The sequence below is a fragment of the Callorhinus ursinus genome, unplaced genomic scaffold, assembly GCF_003265705.2.
Source record: "Callorhinus ursinus isolate GAN/ISIS: 27379988/994484 unplaced genomic scaffold, GSC_fseal_2.0 scaffold12, whole genome shotgun sequence".
Lineage (NCBI taxonomy): Eukaryota > Metazoa > Chordata > Mammalia > Carnivora > Otariidae > Callorhinus > Callorhinus ursinus.
In genome coordinates, this window is record NW_027397074.1 from 83,232,502 (window position 1) to 83,260,014 (window position 27,513).

The window sequence follows — 27,513 nt, forward strand, 5'->3', positions numbered from 1 at the left end:
GTATAAAATATATCAAATAATAAACAAAAAAATATGAGGAGGGATGTGATAAAAACCAAAGGAAGTCCAGGGTTATACAATAGAGCAATATCAATGTCCATTTATTAGGAAGAGGCAAATTTCAAGTTTATACTTAACCATTGCAAGCTTTTTTAAAAATAATAATGGCTTTTAGTGATCTACTTCCAAGAAGAAGTTAAACTTTCTATTTGTTTTTATTTTTATTTTTTATTATTTTTATTATCATTTTTATTATTATGTTATGTTAATCACCATACATTACATCATTAGTTTTTGATGTAGTGTTCCATAATTCATTGTTTGCATATAACACCCAGTGCTCCACGTAGTACGTGCCCTCTTTAATACCCATCACCAGGCTAACCCATGCCCCCACCCCCCTCCCCTCTAGAACCCTCAGTTTGTTTCTCAGAGTCCATAGTCTCTGATGGTTCGTCTTAAAAAAAAAAAAACATGTTTATATATTTAAATATGCATTGTCAGGGGTGCGGGGGTGGCTCAGTGGGTTACGCACCTGTCTCTTGATCTCAGCTCAGGTGTTGATCACAGGGTCACCAGTTCAAGCCCCGTGTTGAAAAATGCATTTTCAAGTAATCTTAGGTTTTTTTTTCTTTTAATCAGCTATGTAATTGATCTGAATAACCTACTTGACGTTAATAAAAATGAACATTATATAGTACTTTTCTTTCTCTTAAGTGTATTTCTTAATATTTGATTTGGGTTCTTACATGAGATTGGTCTTTAATTTTCCTTTCTCATACACTCCCTGTCACAAATTTTAGTATCAAAGTTACAATATCCACAAAATGAGTTGAGAGGGAATTGTTTGTTTCTTTCTTCCTCCCCCGTTCACTGTTTCTATAACATTAGAATTTGCAAGATGAGTAAAATTCATCTATACTATCGTATGGGACTTTTTTTGTGAAAAGGCTTTTAATTACCAATTCAGTTGGTACAATGGTTATAGGACTGTTTAGGCATTGTGTTCTTTGTAGACCTGGTATCACAATATATATTTTTGTCCACTCCACTAAGTTTTCAAAATTTTGGCATAAAGCTGTTCCTGGCAGTCTCATTACTTCTCAGTGTTGGATGAATCTGAAATCTTGCCCCATTTGAGCTTTCTTCATTTTTGTCTTTATCATTCTCAAAAGAGATTTGTCTACATTATATATCTTTCAAAGAATAAGTTCTTAGACTCACCATCCTTTTCACCTTTGATTTCTGTATCATAAGAATCTATTCCTTTTTTAAGCTTGTATTTACTTTTTCTTTCTTTTTGTTACTTATTAAGGTGAATGCTCAACTGATATTTTATTCTTTGTTTTTAATTTTTTTAAAGATTTTATTTATGTATTTGAGAGAGAGTGAGACAGAGAGAGCATGAGTGGGGGAGGGACAGAGGGAGAGAAGCAGGCTCTCTGCCAAGCAGGAAGCCCCATTTGGGGCTTGATCCCAGGACTCCAGGATCATGACCTGAGCTGAAGGCAGACACTTAACCAACTGACCAGGCGCCCCTTATTCTTTATTTTTAATATAGGATTTAAAACTATTGATTTCACTTAATGGTTCTCTTTAGTTGCATCCCACAAGTTTTGTTATATGTATTTTCATTATTGTTTAGTAATATTTTAACATCCATTGTGATTTTCATTTGTCCATGTGCTATTTAAAAGTGATTTTAAAAAATCTTATATACATGCACATGTGCACACACACAGGTGATTTTTAGTGATTTCTCTATAATTGCAGTATATTCAGAGATATTCATGGAAATTTGTTGAGAGACTTGTGTTATGGTTTATTATGTAGCCAGTTTTTATAGGGTTTCCATGTTTTCTGGAGAAGACCACGTTTCTGATTGTTGAGCACAGAATTATTTTTATCTCCTCAGACCTCAGAAATTTGAGTGTCCAGTTTATCATTGTAGGATTAAACAACATAATCTATTAAAATTTATGACTGATGTTTATTCGATAACAACAAACCCTCTTTGACTCAGGTTTCAATTAGTCTTTCAAAAAGACCAACTTCCTCCTTCAATTTATTTAAAAGATAAAATGCCTTTCATTTCACTGAAGAGAGGTGTATTTGTAGGGAAATGTGGTCACATATAATTGCAGGGAATTCCCAGTTCTATGCTGTGCCTCTGCACTGGCAGAAAAACAAGAACTAGTTCAATGAAAATGAGCATTTGGCCGCCATTGTTCCCTTTGCCATTGGCTGTTGTATAGTGTCGCAGCAGGGTAAAGATACAGGAAAGATTGCATGACCAGATGGCCACGAGATCGGGGATGCCTAGAAATAGAAGCTCTAACTGATTCTGAGGAAAAGACTTTTACAATTGCTGTAAGGCTAGTCCCAGCTTGATCCAGTACATGGCTAAAGAATAGGATAATAGTAAATAAGCAGAACTCAGAAGTAGGAAGCAAGATTCTCCTGTGCTGTCATGTAAGTCATCCACCCAACAGAAAGGGAAAATGCATTCAGTGAATGGAGGAATGTACCTCCCCTCATTGTGGTTATTCTTAAGATGGATGATTGTGTCAGTTATAATAGTTCTGGCTTCAGGTCACATAATACTTGACAAGCACTAGTTTAAACAATAATGAATTTTAAACTGTCATTATTATTTCATCTATTGAGAAGCCTGGAGGGAAGGGGTTTCAGATTGGGCAAATTCTATGCCCTACTGGTGCTAGGCACTTTACTTTTCACTCTGCCATCCTTAATGGGCTGAACTTTGTAGTCAGATGTTTCCCTGCATGGTCTTTCTAACAAAACTGTACAGAACGGCAAGGAGGATTGTCTCTCTCTGTCTCTGTCTCTCTCTCTCTCATACAAACACACACGTGCGCGTGCACACATACACACACACACATATATACAGCCTGTTAGTGGGAAGTATGCTACCAAAATCCCCTAAAACATTTTATTTTGGATCCTGTTAGTCATGATTCTGTCATATGCATCATGCCCTAGGTACATAGAAGCCTGGACAAGTGAGTGTCCAGCATGTGCAGCCTCCATTCTGGAAAGCTGGTCTACTCCCAGTATGGGACATGTTTGAAAACATTTTTTGCATAAACAGCATGCAGGATATCCAGAAGAATATTGTGAAGAATGTCAAGTTTTCTCTTCTCTGTCTTTAATGCAAGTCATGGCTAAACTGCAAACCTTTACCTAGCTTTTAGATTGTGCGTTTGTACTTATTTTGATGGTAAGGGTGTCTGATATTTTGAGACACTTCAATAAGGAAAGCCACATTCTGCTGCAGACCCTATGAAAAAGATGATCAAACACTTGTACCTTTTATGTCCCGCCTGGCTTCTCTACCCCACACCCTTAGAGCTGGAAGAACCACCCTGAGATCATGAGCAACTCTAATTGGCTGTGAGCCTCGGGCAGATCACCTCACCTCCCTAGTACTGGGCTAGTCTGTTTTTCTTTTTCTTTTTTTTTTTTTTTAAGAGACAGAGAGAACAAGTGGGAGGGAGGAGCAGAGGGAGAGGGAGAAGCAGACTCCCCACTGAGCAGGGAGCCCAATGTGGGACTTGATCCCAGGATCCTGAGATCATGACCTGAGCCAAAGGCAGATGCTTAACAACTGAGCCACCCCCAGGCGCTCCAGGCTAGTCTTTGTTAAGATTAAGAGCCTTGGTGTGTCCACTGCACAGTTTTTCAGAAGTGATTCTCACAGTTGCTTTTGCCAGTCACATCTTTCTAAGGTCTCTTTCAGCCATAGGCATACCATGTTTTTCTCATATTGCTGCAACACCCAGCTGAAACAGAGCTGACATCTCTTTCAACTCATGCAATTTAATCAAATACCATTAATAAACACCTACTATGTACAGGGTGCCAAAATGAGTAAGTCATGGTACCTTCCCTTTGGGACTCACTATAGAGATGGTTATTGAAATGTAAGTCAGTATATTAAAATATAAAACTTGGGCAAGACACAGAAGTAGCACAAAGGAAGGAATGCTTCATTGCCATTAGGTTATGCACAATCACTAGAGTGGGTCAGGAACCTCTGTAATACTGTCTACAGAAGAGAAAAAAATCATGGCAGACTTAACTTTATAACCATGTTTCTTAATTTGAAAAAAAAAAGACTTACTATGATTGATTTAGTTTATTCCTTTTCTCTCTTCTTGTTTGTGTCTTTATTCCAACTTCCAACTAGGTATCTTCTCCTAAATCTCCCACAGGTCCTTCCACATGAACATATCCAGAGCCAAATTCATTATCTCTCACTCAAACTTGATCATTCTCATTTATTACCAGTTGTGACTTTAATAAAGACTTTGGGGATGTTGCTTAATAAATTATATATATTTATTTATTTGGGTTTTGACCTTTCTATCCCACTGTTAAAGAGAAGCGGCTATAGTGTGTGTGCTACAAGTGATTATCAATGAGGGTAGTTAACAATATCCTATGATGTTTTAAACTGTAACACTGTGAACTCACATAACAAAGGGGATTTAATCAAACCAGATATTGTTTAAATGCAGGTGTTGATGTAAAGACTCATATCAAAAATATAGTATTATGCACAGTGAATCATGGAACACCATCAAAAACTAATGATGTACTATATGGTGACTAACATAACAATAAAAAAATGACAATATTAGTAAATCAAAATTTTTTTTAAAATCTGGAAATATATGTCACATGGATTTTCATTTAATTGGGTGATCTACTTTTGTTATATCTCTTTTGGGGCGGATTTTAACAACACAAATTTATGAGGATGATATTCTGGGTAGAGGCCCCATTTAATTTCCAAAAAAACTACAGCTCACCTTTCTGAGTTGGTTATTTTATGTACTGCTATTGGCTTTTCTTCAGTTTCCTATGTGATACATAGCCCAGTGAATAAGAAAAATGTATTATTACATTTACTTTAACTCTTAGCCTTTGCTTTGACTTTTGCAAGAGGAGACCTTTAATTTTTATGCTTTGAAATTCATGAAAATTAACATTTTTGCCTGATGACTTATTTTTCCACTCTCGTATGTCTTTCCTCTTGACTGAATTTAGTCTTTTGTAGTGTTGTAGAGGTTGCAGATTACAAAGTTCTCCCAGATTCACAGAATAATGACTGTGGGCTTGAAGAGTATGCTTGGCAAAATTAGAGAATAATTATATTTTCACAGGTATTTTCAGATATAAATCTGAAATGGACATTCTTCTTGCAAATGAATGATATGTTCTAATAAATATTACATTAAAAGAACACATCTAGTGCAAAATGTTTGATCATGGCTATATGAATTATTTTGACTGTATTATTACCCAAGTGTGTCTCATTTGATATGTTAAGAAATATGGGGCTAGGTTCTCTCTGTCAGCCTCTCCAGATTTGCTCACTCATGTGTGCACAGTCCTGTGTATAAGCATGAGAGTGTGTGTATCTTGTTATATTTTTTAGTAAGACTTATCATAGTCATAGATATTAAAACATGTATGTGTGCATACTTCAGTACATGAGGGAAATCGATGATGTACTGTTCAGAAATGAACAAGGTGGTGTAAACACTGTCTCTGAGTCCCTGCTGCATAATGGAGCTCATGGTGGATGGCAGGTGCTGTAGCTACTGGATTGAGAGAGAGGATGCAGCTCTCCATCATGAGCATTCCCCATTACACAGCCATCAGTGAGCTGAAACATTGAACTAGCTCCCCTGTCTCCCGGGAGAGAGCTGCTCAGGCTGTCAGCCCACAGCACAGGTACAGTTCTCATTTTAATACATTAATAAACAAACATTCCCCTGTACTTAGCTGATGTGCTCTTACCCCTGAAAAATAAATCCAGCTTTGGGATGCTGACAAAGTGAATCTTCTGAACCTGTTAGAGGGGAAACGGTTTACCATGATCTGAGAAAACTGTAACCTGAAGATGAGGGATGTTGCTTGCGAGAGCACTTAAGAACAAACACTGACCATCCTGGCCGTATTTTAATGTCCTTTTCGGCCATTTCATTGGGAAACACTTTATCTTACTTCTATTGGGCTCCTGTCAGAGTTTTCCTTGGTGTGAATTGTTGCACTCAGTTGTTCATTCCTGAACTGTGTCCTGGAAACTTTTTCTCCCATCTTCTCAGGAGTCAAGAGGAATAGATCAGTCTTGTGTCATTTAGTAAGCAATTTGGTAGCACTCAGTACTTAACTCTGTCTTTCATACATTATGACACTTACTCTTCATCTCTAACTTTGCTTCAAATGATAGAATTAATACCAAGAGACTTTATTCTCCCTGAAACTTAAATGGGAAGGGAGCTTTACTTAGCCAGTTATGGGATTTGTTTGAATGGCTTCAAGTTAGAGAGCTTGCTGCATGCATCTGCACACTGCAAACAGGATCAGAACACTTGGGAAAATTAGCTAGGACTCCATCCACCCCTTGATGATGGTCTAGCCAAACGCCTGGGCAAAGCTCCCACTCTACGGGCACTCTTTGATGAGGCATATCCTCACTTCCTCCATGGCCCCTTTTCTCCTACATTTTATTGCTGACCAAGCCCCCAACTGGTTCACATTCTTCCTTTTATATGTTAAAATATTTAATTAGGATATTGCAACCTAACTGACCAGAGAGGCCTCTCTGAGAGAAAATGAAAGATGTCCTACCTCTTCTTAACCCTTGTTGGTGCTTTTAACCAGGATGCCAATTTTCCAGCATTCAGAATGGCCAGTCTAATGTTTTCTGTGCTTTGCATATTATCACAATATGTCCATTTTACTAGATTTTTTTATACCAAGAAAAGTCATTGTATTATTAATTTTGAAAACCTACCCTTTTACTACACATTTGAGGTAGGTGTAGAATTAACTACAACCCTGACAATTTTAAATTAGTATTTTCAGATTCTTTGCTGCAGGTGTAGGAGAAATTTCTTTTACTGGTTTATTATTTTGACAGAGTAAGCCCAAAGGAAAGAGGGTATGTCTTATTATTTTAATATTTAATTATTAGAGCATTGAGATATTTTTGAGAGTAATTATTACTCCACAAAGGAAAGTTCTGGATTTGACAAATGTATCATTCTCCTGAGCTGTTTCTGGGCATAGGCAGTAAGTAGAAGATATGGTGTCCAGAAACTTTCCTTGAATGCCCTGGTCTTTATATTAAGTATGGATCATGGGTAGCAATGCTTGTTAATCACTGAGAGTCAGAGCTGGGAGCATTTCAGTGTATTGTACTCAAGCCCTGGTTTATTTTTAACTCGGTTTGGCTTGGTAAAGAATTGTATTTTCTTTGGCACCTTTTTGTATAGAGAAGAAGATATGCATTGGAGATAGAATAAACATTTTTAAAAATGTAAACTGCCAATATTTTACTTTTGCTTCCAAAAGAAAGACTTGAGACAGATACATTCGTCAGAAGAAAGCAAAAAGAGTGCAAATCCATTTGTTTTAATGTGTCTTTCTAGCAGGTGGTAGGAGTTCAGTCTAAATAATAGAAAGCCATACTGACAATAAAACTCATTTCACAGAGATGAATTTCAAATATTCCAATAGCCTGCATTTAGCTTTGAAACGATAACCCTTAAGACTATCATTCAAATTTTAGCATTTTTTTCCCTTCACTCACAGGAGCAGGTTTTATCGTATTACTTTTGATGTTCTAGCCTTCTTCTGAGGGAATGTGGTCCCTTAGGAGTTCAATTAAATGGCTAAATGTCTGCTTTTCTAGTCATAACTTGGTTATTCCACTGTTACCACTAAAAGGTAACTTATTTATAGGTCTCTGTGGATCCTGACATTTTCCTTCAACTACAATTTAATGTCCATCTTCAAATTTTGCTCACCATAGCATTTATTTGAAATCAGTATTGTTTTTAATTTTTTTTAATGTGAAACATGGCCTATGACTCATTTATCCACACGTGGCCATGTAATCTCCCTTACTAATGTGTCCATACACACTAGGCAGCAAAGCACCTTGAACAGGTGGAGCTTGTAGACTGAGGGCTTGAGCAAATGCTTCGTGACAGAGCGTGGCCCTTAGGCTACACCCCGGAGACTTTCTGTGAGCCTGTTCCCTTCCTCCAGAGGAGGAGCTGTTAGTCAGTGCTGGACACCTGGGAAGGGAAGGGAAATGGGGATCCCAAGGGTGCCATCTGCAGTGTCCCTGAAGAGCTTCTACGGTCGCCACTTAGCACACACCTTCTCCCCGCAATGACCAGATTCACTGACATTCCCAGTTGCACCTTCTCCAAATATCACTCTGGCAGTCTTGTGGGGGTGGGGGCCCTCTTTCCTGACACCCTGTCCATTGGGATTTTGAGCCTTTCAGGGGGTCAGCGTGCAGCCTGGTTCACGTCTCCACAGGTGCACAAAGACACATTTTCCGCTTTTGTCAACTCTGTTTTCGCTCATCTACTTCATTATCTTTTAAAACTCTGTTGAAATTTCTCACCCATCGTGCACTCCAATTTCTCTGACATTGCAGAGTTTCTGCTTTGTTATCAATCTTGTTGTTTGGTGGGTTTTCAGAGACAGAAGAAGTAGAACCATGCTCCATTTATCAAGTCCCCTGCACCAGGAGTTCTTAGATGTTTGCAATTCATAGATATTTATGAGAAATTGACAAATACTTGTATCCTCTTCCACAGAAATATATACACATATATGCACACGTAAAATGTGCATACTCCATATTTTCAATTTTGGGATTATCTTTATAATTTTTACGTGAAGATTTATAAAATTCAAAAGTAACGTAACATCTTGATCTTTCTCCTAAACTATGAGAGAAATTTGGTTTATTAGTCTGCTAGGGCTGCCACAACAGAATACCATAACAGACTCAGTGGCTTAAGCAACAGAAGTTTATTTTTTCACACTTCTGGAGGCCCAAAGTCAAAGATCAACATGCCAGGGTTGGTTTCTGGTAAGGCCTCTCTTTCTAGCTGGAAGGATGGCTGCCTTGTGGCTACCTCCTCACATGACCTTTCTTCAGGGCACTCAGGGGGAGACATTGATCTCTGGGTCCCTTCCTCTCCTTATAAGGACACCAGTCCTATGGGATTAGGGCCCACCCTTATGACCTCATTTAACCTTTATTACCTCCCTAAACACCCTATCTCTAAATATAGTCACATTGGAGGTTGAAGCTTTAACATAAGAATTTTGGGAGACACGATGCAGTCCAGAACACTTGACATAATGTAATTTTTCATCCTCTGCCATCCTATATCCTACTTTGGTCCTACATTTTAGTTCTACCTTGTCTTTAACTTCGATATTATCATTTTTATAATTTTATTTTTATGTAGTTGATGTATTTTTAGATTTTCCCACGTTAGCCATTTTTTCCCCCTTGTACCATGCCTTCCTGTATTTATTTTCTTTTTGGACTTAGTTTCTTTCTCCTTGACAGACATCCTCTAGTTTTGATGATTTTTAATGGGGGTCTGTTGGTGGTAACTTGCTTTAATTTTTCTTTGCCTGAAAATGTTTTAATTTCACTTTTTCTCTTGTTTGATAATTTAGCTTGATATACAATTCTGGATTGGAATTTTATTTTCTTTCAGCACTTTGAATGTGTTCTGCTGCATTCCACCTTCCGTTTTCCCTCATTAAGAAGTTTCCTATCTGCTTTAGGACTCATCTGTTTTCCGTCTTGCTACTGTTATGCTCCTAGGTGATACGATTTTACATTAGTCTGTGTCTATTAGATTTATTTTTTAAAAAATTGGGGGAATTATTGTCCTCTTTGAATCTGAATTTTTAATCAGTTCTGGAAACTCTCAGGCATTATATCTTTGAATTCTTTCATCATTCTCTCTTTTCTCTCCTGAAATTTTAATCAAATATATGTTAGACTGTATTTCCATGCTCCACATTTTAAAATTTATATTTAATATTTTTAATCACTTTTCATTTCTGGACTACATGCTGGTATCCAATCTATCTTTCATTTTACAAATACATTCTATAACTTTGTCTCATGTGCTTAATGCAACTAATGAATTTTTTATTTTAATACTATATTAATTCCTGGAGGATCTCTTTGCTTATTTGTCAAATCTGACTGGTTCCTTTTAATATTACCTCATTCCTTTCTTACATATTTGATTCCACTTTTTATTTCTTTAATTATTTTTAATGTCTTACCATATTCCCAATCCTAAAATCTGAAATTCATGGAGACCACATTTTTTTATGTGATATTTCTGCTGAATCTTGTTCATTCTGTTTTATGTTTTGTATCTTTGGATTTTGAGTTTAAATTTCTCAGGTTTTTTTCCTTCAGCAATCCTGTAATTCTAGAGTCAGTCCAGAGAAGATTTAAACTCCTTTCAAATGATAGCAGCTTGAGACCATTTTTTTCTATTTTAATTTCTTGGCTTGGGGCTTACACCCTATCCTTCCTGTAAATTTGAAAGTCATAATTTTGTTGAGCAAGTCTGTGGTATATGAATTCTCAGAAAGTTTTTTTCCTATAGTTTTTTTCTTTCTATAGTCTATGAAAAGAGACAAATTTCCTTGTCATCTTTCTTTGCTGACTAGTAAATTTTTCTCCAGTATCTGCTTCTACTGAGATTTAAGCATTTTCAGGCTTTATGTAGTGGTGGTGTTGGGTTGGTGGGGGGTTCCTATTTTTGCACGGGTCCAACACTTGATTTTTAATTCTGCTTGACCTTTAAAATCCAAACCTCTGCATTACAAAGATTAGCATATAGCTTCTGAGTTCCAATAGCTCAGAATCATCTGGCACCCTGAATTTCAGCTTTTCCTTTTTCTTTGACCCCTTAAAGTTTCTCCTACTATATTGGATGCTTAGATATATAATTTAAAATATGTGTGTTACATTTTTATCTAGTATTTCTAGGTTTTTTGAACTGGAAAAGTTTCAGGCTTTTCACATTGCTACATCATAGGAAATGGAATTCTCTAGAGGTTATTATTTCTGTCTTTTTCCTAAATAGTCTATAATATTCTACAAATATTATTGAGTGTCAAATATTGTTAAATAAGTGATCTCATAGTAGAGAATTTATATTATGATAAAAAGAGAGATATAGTAAAAATTTTACGAATGTTTTCATATGCAATGAGTCATTTTTTAAAAGCTCAGAATAAATGTCAGCATTTGGGGAAAAATATTATTGGAGAATATAGGGTTAGTGAAATTTGAGGCATTCTCAAAGTATTTTGCCTTCAAACTGACTTCATATTTTGTTGATGAAATTTGCTAAGAGAATAAATTTCAAGTGCTCTCACCACACACAAAAAATGGTAACTATGTGAGGAGTGGATATGTTAATTAGCTTGACTGTAGTAATCATTTCACTATGCATATGTATATTAAACATCATGTTTTACACATTAAGTATAAACAGTTTTATTAAAAAATAATAAATTTAAAACGAAAAGGATCAGATAGGTGACCTAGTCAAGGACACATAACTACATAACTAATATAAAGCAGGGCTGGGATTCCAACTAGTTCTGCTATTCTGCAGCCCACACTGCTACTAGGATTGTATTTGACAAAATATTGCATTCTTCCATAGTAAATAACAAACTGCTTATACTTTTGAAGAAGAATCAAGAAGACAATATTATTTTATTTTGTGAAAGTATGAATGTGTCTGTTTTATGTATTAGATACACTGGCAGGCTATGGTCATAAGAAATTAAGGTTATCAAATTTAAGTCTTTGATTTTGTATTTTGCACTCTTGCTATATATGAATACACAACTAAGTTTTAAATAAAAAACCACTTAACATTTTTTAAAAGACATAAAAGAGCCAAATTATTCAGTTTGATAATTCTGATCTTCTTTTTATGGTTGCCCCTGGGCAGCTATGGCTTTTTAAATCATATTGTACAATTTGATTTGCAAATTGATAACTATCCCAATTTGTCAAGATATCTAGTCCGCTTTTCTGGTTTGCTTTTATTCTCTATGGTGTTATAATTTTCTTCATTACTTTTAAAAGACACATATATGTCCAGTATCTTTTAGATTTAAGCTAATTGTGTTATAAACACAGTTAACATATCTTATGATTATAACATGAGGATAGGAGGGTAGATCCACAGATAATTTTATTTAGAAATAATCAATCTGCTAAGGCAGTGAATTTTTAATAAATATTAACTTTTTATAATATACTAAGGTTTACACTAAGGTTTATAATATACTAAGGCTTTTATAAGGTTTTAGTATTCTAAATTATACATATTTAAAATTATTCTAGCTACCTAAGTGGTCTAATGATATCAAATTAATTTTAATTAAATAAATCAAGCTAGTAAGTGCATTTTAAAAAATAAATATTTCCAGGCACCTTGGTGTCTCAGTCAGTTAAGCGTCCAACTCTTGATTTCAGCTCAGGTCATGATCTCAGGTTTGTGAGATCAAGCCCCATGTTGGGCTCCTTACTTAGCATGGAGCCTGCTTAAGATTCTCTTTCTCCATCTCCCTCTGCCCCTACCCGCTCTCTCTTTAAAAAAAAAATTCCTTTCCTTAATATATAACAACCATATTTTGCAAATCACTACAAATATATTTTGCATTTAGAAAACTGGAACATTAGAGGGAAGGAAAGACTTGGAAGTTCTATTTTATATCCTGTTAATTCATTTTATCAAATAAACAGAAGACTCCTGATCAGGTTGTAACATGATCAGACTAATATTTTTAATAGCGATCACTTGGGCTTCATGCTGGAGATGGGTGGTGGAGAAGCTGTGATAGGGCTCAGATGGTGCAGAATCTGACTGAGAGGATTATTTAAAAGGGAAGGCTGACACGATGTGATGGACATGATGCATTTCAGGGAGTGAGGTTGGAGGTGCCAGGGATGACTGGTTAATATGTGCAACCTCTTAGATGAAAGTGCAGTGAAGACTTTTTGAGTGACCACCAATATAGATAGGGATGATGTTAGAATACCAACTGGGATCAAGAACAATATATCTTGAGTTTTGAACGTGTGTGACACATTGGAATGGAGAATTTTAAGAAGCTTCTGGATACATCAGTTCTGAGCTCAGAGGGAGAACCTGAAATGGAGATATCATATTCGTATAGTAGGTAGTTGAAGTGGTGGGTTTGGTACGACCATTTCCCCCCCCCTTTTTTTTTTGACTGAAGTGTAGTTAACATACAGTGTTATATTAGTTTCAGGTGTTCACTATAGTGATTCAACAATTCTCATTGCTCATCACAATAAGTGTACTCTTAATCTCTTTTATCTATTATACCCATCCCTCCACCCACCTCCCCTGCCAACCACCAGTCTGTTCTCTGTGTTTGAGAGTCTTTTTGTTTGTTTGTTTGTCTCCTTTTTGTTTGTTTGGTTTGTTTTTTGTTTTTGTTTTGATTCTCAAATTCCACATAGGAGTGAAATCATATTGTATTTGTCTTTTTCTCTCTGACTTATTTCACTTAGCATTACACCTTCCAGCTCCATCCATGTTGTTGCAGATGGCAAGATCTCATTCTCTTTTTTATGGCTGAGTAATAGTCCATTGTGTGTGTGTGTACCACATCTTCTTAATCCATTCATCTATCGATGGACACTTGGGTTGCTTCTGTATCATGGCCATTGTAAATAATGCTGCAGTAAACATAGGGGTGCATATATCTTTTTGAATTTAGTGTTTTGTTTTCTTTGGGTAAACACCCAGTAAAGAGTTACTGGATCATATGGTATTTCTATTTTTAATTTTTTGAGGAACCTCCATATTGATTTCCACAGTGGCTGCACCAGTTTGCATGCCCAACAACAGTGCATGAGGGTTCCTTTTTCTCTACATCCTCGCCAACACTTGTTGTTTCTTGTCCTTTAATTCTAGCCATTCTGACAAGTATAAGGTGATATCTCATCACGGTTTTGATTTGCATTTCCTTCATGATTAGTGCTGTTGAGCATCTTTTCATGTGTCCGTTGGCCATCTGTATGTTTTCTTTGGAAAAATGTATATTGAGGTCATCTGCACATTTTTTGGAGAGGACCATTTTTATACAGAGACTTCCAAAAAAACAGACCTAGCCCAGGACAAACTTTGACAGACTCCTACATTTATACATTAGGTAGAAGACAAGAAATCAGTAATGGAGATTGAAATGATATTGCTAGAAAAGTACAAAGAAAACCCTGGATGATGTTAGCCAAGTAAGGAAATATTCAAGAAGAAAGAATGGCTTCTCAAACTCTTCAAATATTTGCATTTTATGCACTCATATGGATAGGTAGTGACATTATTTAACACAAATATATTCATGTTTCTGAACTTATCTTCCTGATGAGATTTTAATATTATTGAGGACAAAAATAATGTGGTTTTGGGTCTTTAATAAATACGAAAATGATTGAAATAATTTGAGCCATTTGGAATAATAAAAATGATAATTTCTAGATCTCTGGTATATACCATGGACTACAATTTTCTAGGCACTTACTTCATGTGTATGTTCTAATTAATTATTCACAACAACCTCCTGTACTAGAGTTTTATAATTTTCTCTATTTTATAAATAAAGAAACAAGGAAAAGAGCATTTAATTAATTTACCCACATTCAAAAAGTGTTAGAGACAAAATCCCTAGCCTTGTATCTTTTACTCATCCATTATAAAAGGCAGAAAATAAACATACATATAATAAATGTAAATAACACTAAATTTGAAAAAGTCAACGTATTATATTAGAAAACTTACATAATTAAAATTAGCTAAAAAATTGTCTCCAAAGAAGTTAGCCTTTCCCAAGTACACTACTATTTTATAATAAAGCTAGAATCGCTACAGTCTCTGCTTGCCCACTTCTCATGTTCTCCTTCAGCACTGCAATTTATTATCCACACCCATCTCTATAGCTGCCCCATATTTCCCACTGACCTAAATGCTAAACCCAAATCAAACTCTCAGTCTTTATATAACTCGATTCTGTGATCTTTCCCACTCACCAGTGACATTGATGACCATTCCTTCACTTCATTGATATCATTTCTTCTTGGTTTTTCTTTTGCCTCTTTCTCATTTTTCTTCACTGGTTTATTTTTCTGATCCTACCCCTGATATGTAGATGATTTCTAGAGTCCAAACTTAGGTTTCTTTGATTACTACTGCATTATGCAATTTCTTCGTGCAGTTTCTTCCACCTCCAGAGCATAATTACTCCCAAATCTTTTTCAAACTCTGATCTCTCTCCTGATATGCAGACATTAATATTAACCTGTAGATTGAACATTTTATCTTGGATATCCCCCAGCTCTTTCAGACTTGAGAAGTTCAGCTTCGAGCTTGTCAAAACCCACCCGCCACACTTTCTCCTGTCCCCTTTCATCCTACCCCCTAAAGACCAAATGCTCTTCTGCATCTCCTCCGTTGGGTGAGGCAGAAGCATTCATTTAGTTGCTCAGCCAGAAATCTAAGAGTCCTTCTAGTTGTCACTGTCTCAGTGTACTCACTGTTTCCAGTGCGTAAGCCAGTTCTGCCATATCTTCCTGTGAAATATCTTTCATCTCTTTCCTCTAGGTTACTTTTATGACATATTCTAGATCAGAATTTGGAATTTCTGGGGTGCCTAGGTGGCTCATTTGGTTAAGTGTCTGCCTTCGGCTCAGGTCATGATCTCAGGTCCTGGGATTGTACCCCAGGTAGTCGGGCTCCCTGCCCAGCGAGGAGTCTGCCTCTCCCTCTCCCACTCCCCCCACTCAAGGGCGCACGCGGTCTCTCTCTCTCTCTCTCTCTCTCTCTCTCTCTCTCTCTCTCCCTCAAATAAATAAATAAAAGCTTTAAAAAAAAAAAAAGAATTTGGAACTTCTCCGGTGTCTCTTTTATAAGACAATCCCTACTTCAGGTTTCCCCTCTGCCAGCCCATTCTCATTTCCACCAGAGAGAGAATAACATGACACATAATGATCAAGTCATTTTCTTGCTCACAATCCTTCATTGTCTGTTTGCTCCTCCAACAGACAGTTGTTGAGCTCTAGCAGGATTCAGAGTCTTGTGGCATTTACATTCTACTAACAGTAGAAACAGCAGTAAACACTCAGACAGCATATCAGATGGCAATAAGTGTTATGAAGGAAAATGGATTGGGTAAAGTGGGCAGAGTGCTAAGAGGCAGGAGTGTTACCTAACTGGCGGCCAACGAAGTCCTGCAGCAGAGACCCGGAAGGACATGAAGAGGCAAGGTTAAACATCCCCTCATTCCAGAATGAAAATCCAAACATCCATTCACTTATCATTCATCTAGCAAATGCAGAGAAGTCCATATATATTATGTTGTAAAGTATACCTTCAATCTGTCCAACAATAATTTGTTTCCAAACTTTATAACAGACACCTTGTATCTTGAACATCTCCCATGTACCCCCCATGGATAATTCCAAGATAGGTAGGGTGGTGAGCTTTATGGCATGTGAGTCTTCCTTAACAAATATGTTTTTTTAAACAAATTAATAGAGAAGCAAGACAGTATTACTGATATCACAAAATTAATACACTGAAAGAGGAGAAACACACACACACACACACACACACACACACACACTTATGGAAGTAAATATTTTAAATAAACCAATCCAGATAATTAGAAATTTTGACAACATCTGTGATAAGAAACAAGTAGCTGAAGAACTAGAATGAGGAAATTAATAGAATAATTTTAAATACATTAGTCTTAGAAGGTCCTTCTCAAAAGGTGACATGTGAGCTGACCTGAATCATAAGAAGTCAGCCATGAAAAATGTGATGAAAAAGAAAATTTGAGGCAGAAAGGGCTTGTTTTTCCTGAGGCACAGATGCAAGAATGGGGAGTCTGAAACACTGTGATCAAGGACAGCCATCTTAAGCATGTAATCAGGGAACTAGCAATTTGGGCCCACAAAAGTATGACGGACCCATTCTAATTATGATAAATTTACTTACAATGAAAGTATATTTTGAGAAAAAAATCAAACTTGTAGAATTTTTTTTCTTTTTTTTATTATCTTCAATTAGTCAACATATAGTATATCCTTGTAGAATTTTCTTATACTTTTTTAATGGTTTAATTAATGTTGTTTTAATTTTTAAATCTTGAAATTTGTTCTTAGTGGTTTCATGTGTCCTGATATTTGTAGGATTTAGAAACTCTTCAGGTGTAAATCTGGCTGAGAGGGTTATGCACTGATGTTGGGGGGGGAGGTAGGAGTCAGAACATTTCATCTTTTAAGACCACAGAAGTCTTCCCGGTTTGATAACACAGAGTATCAATATATGAGGGTCAGGGGTCAGACCCCACTAAGGGGTCTAGCTAAAGAGTAAAAGGTGTCCTTTAGTTACATGAAAATCACTGAAATTAGGAAGAGCACTCTCTGTGATAATCCCTGGGCACTGACTGCAGATTAAAATGGTGGAAAGAATAAGTAGGACCTGGGGAAGTGGAGACAGGATAATTTCATTTTACTGGGAGATAATTTCATCTAAAATAGGTTTTTGAATGGCAGAGTTTTTAGCATAAACCACCGTTTCATGTTAGCTGGAACATCAGCTTTTAAAAAAGTTTTTATTTTCAGACAATTTAAAACTTGAAAAAAAAAATTCCAAGAAGAGCACAAAAGCCACCATAATAACTTTCACCCAGAGACCTCACTACATTACCCCATCCAGTAACGTCCTGTGTAGCAGAAAGACCCCAGCTGGGGTCACACGTCACATCTGTGTTCCTGCCTTTGCAGCGTCTGCCAACAGGAATCCGATCGTCCACTGTTTCTAGACTTCCACAGCCTTAACATTCCTAAAGACCTGGGTCTGTCCGATGTTTCTCCGTGACTACACCTACATTGTGCATCTGGGGCAGACGGACCACTAGACAATGCTCTGGGCTTCTCATTGCTTTCTCTCAGGGGCCCACATGTCCGTCAGTCCCGTGACTGGTGGTGATAACTTGGATCACTTGATTACAGAGAGGTCTCCCCTGTTCCCTGCTGCAGAATGACTGCTTTCCCCTTTGAAAGTAATATGTTTTCAGGGAGACAGAGACTTTTCTTTGTTCCTCATCTAACTTTCACCCACGCATTTGAGTATCCATTGATAGTTCTTGCCTGATTTAATTACTATTGTGATTGTTGCCAAATAGTGACTTTCTAATTCCAGTATGCTTTTTACATTTATTAGTTAGGATAGTGCTATAGAAACAGATTCCTTTCCTCTCCATTTAATTACTCATCTTTATGTGGGTGGACTCATAGATTCCTATGTTTTTCAATGAGATATATGTATAAATTTCTCCCTCCCTCCATTCCTTCCTTCTTTTGATACTCAAGATATTTTTTAATGCTCAAATTATTTATTTAGTACTTAAATTGTCTAGATGTGAGCAATGGAAACCTACTTGAGGCTGGCTCCTCTGTCATTCTGATGTGACCCCTGTCATTCTTGGAACACTTTTTTTTAAATATAGTTGACACCCAATGTTACATTAGTTTCAGGTGTGCGGCATTTTGACAAGTCTGTACCTTATGCTGTGCTCACCACAAGTGTAGCTACCAATGTCATCATACAAAGCTGTTACAGTACCACAGACTATATTTCCTATGGGGTCCCTTTCATCCTTGTGACTCGTTCACTTCATAACTGGAAGCCTGTACCTCCCACTCCCCTTCGCCCATTTTGCCCATCCTCCCACAACCTTCCCCTCTGACAACCATTAATTTGTTCTCCATACTTATGGCCTTGTTTCTGCTTTTCTGTTTGTCCATTTGCTTTGTTTTTTAGATTCCATATATAAGTGAAATCATATGGTTTTTGTCTTCTTCACTTATCTCACTGATCATAATGCCCTCGAGGTTGTCACAGATGGCAGGATCTCACTTTTTTAAAATTAATGAATCAGTTGGGGTGCCTGAGTGTCTCAGTCGGTTAAGCATCTGACTCTTGATTCCAGCTCGTCATGATCTCAGGATTGTAAGATCAAGCTTTGTGTGGGGCTCAGCGCTAGGTGAGGGGCCTGCTTGAGATTCTCTTTCTCCCTCTGATTCTGCCCCTCTCCCCCTAAAGAAAAAATAAATAAAAATAAAATAATTATTTTTCTTTCTCCAAATTTTTATTTAAATTCTAGTTAACATCCAGCATAATATTGGTTTCAGATGTACAATGCAGTGATTCAACACTTCATACGACACCCAGTGCTCATCACAAGGATGCTCCTTAATCCCCATCATCTGTTTCAACTATCCCTCTGCCCCCACCTGCCCTCCAGGAACTCTCAGTTTGTTCTCTATAGTTAAGAGTCTGTTTCTTGGTTTGTCTCTTTTTCTTTTTTCCCCAATATTCATTTGTTTTGTTTCTTAAATTCCACATATGAGTGAAATCATACGGTATTTGTCTTTCTCTGACTGACTTATTTCACTTAGGATTGTGTTCTCTAGATCCATCCATGTTGTTGCAAATGGCAAGATTTCATTCTTTTTTATGACTGAGTAATATATATATATATATATGTGTGTGTGTGTGTGTGTGTGTTATATTCTTCTTATATAGATCTTATTTGTCCATTCTTCTATCGATGGGCACTTAGGTTGCTTCCATATGTTATCTATAATGCTGCAATAAAAATAGGGGTGCATATATCTTTTTGGAATTAGTGTTTTTGTTTTCTTTGGGTAAATACCCAGTAGTGGAATTACTGGAGTTTATGATATTTCTAGTTTTAATTTTTTAAGTTACCCCCATACTGTTTTCCACAGTGGCTGCACCAATTTACATTCCTACCAACAGTGCATGCATGAAGATTCCTTTTTCTCCACATCCTGATCAACACCTATTATTTCTTGTCTTTCTGATTTTAGCCATTCTGAGCACTTCTTTACTTTCTGGTGCAATAAAATGTTCCAGGCCCCCATTGTACTTTCCCTGATCCAGCTCTGGAATCAGCCATTTCTCCAAGAAGTCCTAGAGAAATAATTTCAGTAGAGAAACTAAGACCTGAACTAGAGGGGTACTCACTGTGTCTGGAGGTAACCCTGCTCCCAGACCATCTCCAGTGAATGGTAGGAACCATCTGTATATTGAGCCCATACATCATTCCAGCTAGATTTATTTCTGTAACTATCTGTATAATCCTGAAAACCACAAGGGCACCCTGATAGATTAAATTCTAGTCCAGACCCACAAGATCATTCAAGATTTTACACTTTTCATTTGTACCCTCCTTTCCTGACGGTGAGAACCTTGCTCCCACTGTCAATATATTTATTTGCTCGATCAGCCTGTATTGCAGTCACGCTCCCAGCCATGCTGGGTGGGTGTGCTACCAGGCTGCTCTTGCTGGGTAGGTACCAGCCACCAGGGAGTCACTCTCAGCCCGCTCGAACACCCTGCTGGCTTGGATTCCAGCCCCCACCAGTGTGAGATATTCAGGCGGGTTGGGTAAACAGCAGAGATGAGTAGACATTTTGCACAATCATCTTAGATTATATTAGAAGGAGATCTAAATGTGTTTTGAGCATCCTTACCGCATCCCACCAGCCTCTCTCTGACTTCCCAAACTTACCAACTTTAAAATAAGTATCAATAGAGAAGCCTCATGCAGGTGTGGCTTTCGACATGTGCGGTTTCTACCCTGTTGCCTATTGTTTGCTTTTTCTGTCCCATCAGGTTCACATGATAACTTACAACAGTTTTAATGTCAAAACAAATATCAGCATGTTTTTCACTGATGTATTTCTGAATTAAAATTTTAAAACCTTTTGTCAGCAAGAATAATAAAATACCGAGTGGACTTCAAATCAGGTATGACATTTTTATGTGCGAAGTCTTGAAACAGAAATCTCCAACGTGCCAGTTAGGTTCCATAAGTATAACGACCCTGCGAAGAGGAAAGGTTTCCCATTTCACTGGGTGTGAGAGGGGTTGAGTCTGCAAGGTGACAATTAGTGTGGGTGTCATCCTGCCAGATCATGGAGCCCAGTGACAACCCATGTACACAATGCATTTTTTATTCCAAATTCATAGATATTTAAAGTTTTAAGCCAAAACAAACAAAAGTTAATCTTCTCATTCTATATAATCTTTCTATTAACTTGGCAAATTTCAATTAAGTTTAACTCTCTGTCCATTCATTTCTGACCCTCAGAATCCCAGCTGCAAATTTTTATCTCCAAACACTCCCGCTATTGATCTACTAAGTAGGTTAATTCTTGAGCTTTAGAGTGGCCACTGCAAGTATCACAGGCACTGATACACTAGTATTTTTACTGAAATTATATTTGTACAGTAAGGGAACAAATGCAGAAAACAATGTTCTCGACTGCTGCATAAAAACTACCTCAAAATTTAGTGGCTCAACATAAGAAGAGCTTATTCTCTCTTCCTTTTTTGTGGGCCAATAATTCAGGAACGGCTTGGCTGGGAAGTTCCTGAAGTTCTTATGAGGTTGCAGCTTTATGTTTCCTGCAGCCTCAGTCATCTGAAGGCTTGACTAGGTTTGGAAGCACTAGTCCGAGATGGCTTACTCACATGGCAAGCAAGCTGCTGCTGGCAGTGAGGTCCCATTTCCTCTACATATGGGCGCCCCTCCAGTAGACTGCTTGAGGTTCCTCATGGCCTAGGGGCTGGCTGCCTCAGAGCCAGTGATCCAAGAGACCAATGTAAAGGCCTCTAATGCCTTTTATTACTAGGCCTTGAAAGTCACAGACACACTGTCACTTCTGCAGTGTTCTGTTTGTCACACAAGTCAGCACTGATTCAGTGTGGGAGGGAACCCCACACGGTATGAATAGCGGGAGGTGATGTATGGCTATCTTGGAGGTCAGTTACCATAGTTTGCCCTCTGGAACACAAAGATTCATGTCTCTTCCACATGAAAAAGTACACTTACTTCCTCCAAAGGCCCTTTAAAGCTTCCTTCCATTAGAGGGTCTGCTCAGAATCCAGCAACTCATCATCTGAGTCAAGTTCATACCAACATGAAGCTCCTAGGGAATTCTAAGAACAAAGAAAGGTATTTAAATACAGCTTTTCATCTGAAGACCTGTCAACAAGTTTTGTGCCACCCACACACTCAACATATCATGGTCAGATAGGCATAGAGCAACCACTTTAGACTTTCTGATTCAAAAGGGGGAAATAAGAGGTACACAGAAGGAAACTTGTCCATAGCAGTTCTAAATTCCAGTCAGGTGCATGTTGGTAATTCTTGAATTAGGGCTCACTCCTAATATTTCCTGGAAGTGTTTCTTCATGGGTCTTGGCTCTGCCCTCTGGCTCACAGTTCTACCTCTCTGATCCATGCTTCCTTTTAATATAAAAAGTAGCCTGTGTTTATAGCTGCATCATTTCCTGCCTGTAGAAGTTTAGGGTCTAAAGACACAGTTTCCTTCTGTACCATCTCTGTCTCTTTCAGGCCAAGCTGATGGTGTTACCACAAGTACGGCTATATTATAAATCTCTGGGTTTCCTATGAATGTTAGTCTGTTTTAAGCAAAAGTCACATCTAGAATCTGATGAAGATAAGCTTTTATTTTATTTTATTTTATTTTATTTTATTTTATTTTATTTTATTTTTTTATTTTATTTTATATTGGACTTCTGCTGGCATGCTAAGGGAAAAATGCCCTTAACATTGTTAACTCAGAGGATCTGTAAGACATACCAATAAGCTGTCTAGCAGTTCTTTAGTCTGAATGAATGGGTCTTTGAGGCACCACCTAATACATTTTGGAGGTCTTAAGGTGGATATCACAGTCACACTGCATTGCCATCTTTACATTATGTCTTATTGGTAGTTGATTTTTGCCCACAGGTGACTTTAATTTTTGCATTGTTGGCCATCTGGAGAGACTAGAATTGAGAAAATACTTTATTTTCAAATCTATAAAGTCCTGCTTTCTTCATATATAATGGTTTTTCTTTAGTTTTTCTCTCTTCTTTTTCCCCTTTTACTATAAGTAGAAGATGTTCATAATTCTCTGCCTGAAATGTCCTTAGCTAGGTTACCCAATTCATTAAGTATAATGTCCTTCCCATATTATCACGATGTTATTAAACTTTCTACTACAGCATAGCCAGGATCCAGTTTTCTCTCATTCCCAATCACATTTATTCCTCACTTACCTTTAAGCCATTACTGACAACCTCCTCAAGAGCCATCAGGCTTCTGCTCACAATCCTTGTGAGGCCTGTCCAACTTACTTGTACATCCCAGTCCCTAGGTTACTGTCACATCTGTAGGTTTTTGTTACAATTCCCTCCCAAATTTATTACTAAGTATTCATTATCGCATAAACAAATCACCCCAAAATTTAATAGCTGGAAACCATGATTTATTATATCTCGTGGGCTTTTCCAGAAGACTGCTCATGGAATGATCAGTTAGCAGTCTCAGAGACCAAGCTGGATACTAGCATCAGAAGTCACACGCAGCCACCACTTCATAGTTATCCACTGACCAGAATCAGTGCTAATTCAGGGTAGAAGGAGACTAGGAAAGGGTGTGAATACCAAAGGCAAGGATTAATGGGCTTCCTCTTGGAAATGTTAAAGATAATGCAAGGAAAGGAAAAAAAGAAAAAAAAACTAAATTTTTAATCGATATATAGTAGTTTGTCCTATAATTATCTTTGCTAGAATGTATCCCCTGTAGAAAAGTGAAAGGACTTGACAGTTTCAAACTCCAGAATTTATCAGGAACATTGTTATGAGTGACTGATGAAGTCTTGTTTTATGAACTTAACTATGTCCAATTCATAGTGATCTGTGTGTTATGCAGCTGCGTTGCTTCAGAGAAGGTCTTGTTCTCACAAATAGATCGACTCATTTTGAAATATTTCAAAGCTACTGTGGATATTTAGAGACTCCCAAGTACTCAAAAAACAGAACCAAATGATCGTCTTGTTAAGAGTAGTCAATAAAGTTACAGCTGGATGTTTTCTCTCTGCTAAGTTTAGACATTATACTCCATTCAATTTTATCTTGATTAAAGAGATTGAAAATCATATGTATGCATACAGCTAGTCTAAATGGGCCATTTATCTAAGATCAGCAGTTTTCTGAGGAGACTAACTTAATGCAAATGAAAAAAAATGTGACTTAGGGAAAAATATATACATGCCATATGTTTGACATTGGAAGTAGAACCTTATATATATATTTTTTTAAGTCAAGATAGTAATTTAAGTAGAATCTTGTTTTTACAAAGTACTGTGTTGATGGAAAATGATATACAGCTCTGTGATTAACTCTTAAAGGGAATTCAAATGATAATTACTAGACTTTAATTATCATAACCCATTAATAATGGAAGAAATGTTTCTATTGTCCTAAACTGCTATTACTAGTCAAATAGGACGTTTTTTAAAAAAATCACTTAATGGTCAATATTTTGGAAAAGTTTTCTATTGGAAATTTACTTTTATCAACTTAATGACATGTCTTGATTGCAACCCATTCTGTATAATTTTTTTTCTGTAGCCATATTAGACTGAAATGAATATGTTTAATAACTTCAGAATTTTAAGCAGACAAACTAGTACGGTTTAAATCTGCTCTGGTAGATAAATTTGGTGTGAGGAACAATATGAAAAGTAGATGCTGGGACGCCTGGGTGGCTCAGTCAGTTAAGCGTCTGCCTTCGGCTCAGGTCATGATCCCAGTGCCCTGGGATCGAGTCCCGCATCGGGTTCCTTGCTCGGTGGGGAACCTGCTTCTCCCTCTGCCTGCAGCTCCCCCTGCTTGTACCCTTGCTCACTCTCTGTCTCGCCCACGCTCTCTCTCTCTAACAAATGGATAAAATCTTAAAAAAAAAAAAAAAAGTAGATGCTTTTTGAGACTTTCTGGAGATACTTAATGAGTTAGAGAAATATTTTTTTCCTGTGGCTTACAGATTTAATACACATACTAAGAATTATGCCTTTTTCTATTAAAAAGGCATAATTTAAGTAATTGACTGGTGTTGCTATTTTAAAGTTATTTTGCAATAAAATTTTTAATATCTGATTTTAAACTTAATATATGTATCTTCTATTCTCTAATAATTAAAACCTCTAGTATTTACTCTTTTTTTCTTGTCTTGTTATTCCTTCTCTTTTTAGTTTCATTTCTTATCATTTATGCTCCCTATACTGTAGTAGATATATAAGATGGATATTCAGAGGAGGGTAGCTGAGCCTTCTGCCTAAATTTCTTTCTTTATAATGTTTCTCTGGACTTTATAAATTGAGAAATCATTTGTAATGCAAATATCTCTTTGGATTGAGTTCGACATTAATCCATAAAAGAAATCCACCATAATCGATAACAGTTTAGCTTCTTGACATCTGAATAACAGGGCTCTAGGGAATTAAGAAAATAGAAGTAAATATTGAAGGCATAAAAGGAAGGTGATGGGATAGTTGGGAAAGGTCTAAAGTTTTATGTTTTAATCTCTGAAGAGAGAGTCAGGTGAGGAAATGTTGGAGTGAGCCTTCAAGAGCAGAGGGACAGAGCAATGTGACAGACTGAGAAAGAAAATGTCACAGAGAAAACATGAGGAATGGTAGACCCCAGAAACAAACATTCACCTAGGTTCAACCCTCCCTTCTTCTCCAGAAATAATACTGCTTTCTCAAAAGATTCCATTCTTCTACATTGAACACTACATCAACAAGGATCAACGAGACAGGATGGCTGTGGTCAGGGAAGACACCTGGAGGAATTTTAGTGAAGCATGCTGTACATAGAATGTAACTTTCCCACTTCTTCTCTCTCACAGGTTTTCTGAACCAGATGAATAACTCCAGTCACTCTGTCCTTCAGCCTTCATTCCAAGGATGCATGCAGCTCATTCAAGTGGATGACCAACTGGTAAATTTATATGAAGTGGCACAGAGGAGGCCAGGGAGTTTTGCCAATGTCAGCATCGACATGTGCGCCATTATAGACAGGTATGCAGTCATTTTGTCCTACCTCAAATTGTCCAAACTTTCTGAATTCATGCTTTTGTTGTGGAACAAGAGACACACACACACACGCTGTATAAGAGGTAAGGTGGGAGGAGCCATTTGTCATGCTTACGCATGTATGTGATTTTGGCGGTGATGTTTATATCAGGAACTGGATATATATGGTAGAACAGTCTGTGATGTCACACCAATCTCCCTCAGTGAATGTGAGCATTATGCAGTTAATTTTGCAAGCAACAGCTGAGTTATAAAGGAACTCAGTTTATTTTAAATTTTGCTTCCTATGCCCACAAGCAGAAATGTCCCTTCTCTCCTTGTCTTGGTCACAACTCACCCTCAGCATATTTTCCCCTCTGAAGCCCTCTCCTGAAGGAAAAGCTTTTAAAAATGTTGGCAGGCAGTATGGGAATTTACTGAAACAGAATATTTAATGTAATTGAGTCTGATAACAAAATATACATACTGAAATACTACAAAATCTAATTTGTATTCATTTTTGCAAATCTGGGGAGGAGCTTTTTTTATAAAAACTTAGTTGACTTCTCACAGAGTAGAAAGATACAATTCTTACATGAAATATTACATCATTACATACACTAACCTTAATATACTTCTTAAAAGTGCCTTTCATTCCACCATGAAAAGTAGTTTGAGATATTTCATCCATAAACAAACTATATCTGACTTTGTGTTGAATTTATCCTGGTGAATTTAGGTGATTTTCTAAACTCTATTCAAATCTTTCATGAGAGGGCTATCTTACTCTGAAAAATAATTTTATTAATTTTATATTTTGGAAGATGAAAGTTTCAGAAGTCTCAGTCTGCTCCCAACCAAGTATAGACTTTCAGTCTCTATTACTCTTACTTCATTTAAGAGGAAATTCTTAGGAAAGTCATTCAAAGACATAAAGTGAATCTTAAAAAAATGCAAAATCATCTATAATAAAGTAAGTTTGCTTCCATATAATCTCAATAAAATTATATCCATGTGAATGGTAAATTACAGTTTAAATGATGGCTATAGAATGTAACTTTTCTAAGCCTTAATATGTTTATAATAAGACTTGATGACATAGCATAATTCTTATTTCTATTACATATTTGCAAATACTCATCCTGTTGGCCTAAACAATTTATATTTAAACAGAACAGTAAACAATTTTAATGGAAATATATTCCTAATTTTTTGAACCAGCAGTAATGCAATAGCTATTATTTCTGCCTAAAGCAAGTGGTAGCAATAATCAGAAAAACTGGAAGATGAATGTTTTAAGACCGTATTTCTGATACTTGATATTTATCTATAAATTTTTATTAATTGTTTTCCATACAGGAAGATTTTCCTTTTTAGTAATAGGTATACAGCATATTGAGTTATTTTAATACCTTGTCCATTTTCCATGTCAGTAGCTTTAATGATATAATAATTTCTGTCAATAACACCTAAGTTAGTTCATTCGGCTTTTGTAAACAGGCTAGATTTTATGGTGATGTTGCTGTTTCACTTCGAACAGCATGTATCCTGGACATTATATTTAAATTGTTTGCTACCAAAGAAATATGGGTAAGAGGCTGAGACTTAAT

At 36.8% G+C, this 27,513-nt stretch overlaps 1 protein-coding gene across 1 annotated transcript in view; it reads left to right on the forward strand.

Annotated features, from left to right (window-relative positions):
- The window catches only part of CNTNAP2 (contactin associated protein 2), a 2,027,980-nt gene that overhangs the window by 1,171,805 nt on the left and 828,662 nt on the right, over positions 1–27,513 (forward strand). Inside the window, exon 10 of the mRNA XM_073899330.1 lies at positions 25,738–25,909. Within this exon, the coding sequence (XP_073755431.1) occupies positions 25,738–25,909 (172 nt within the window). The remainder of the gene's footprint in view (positions 1–25,737; positions 25,910–27,513) is intronic.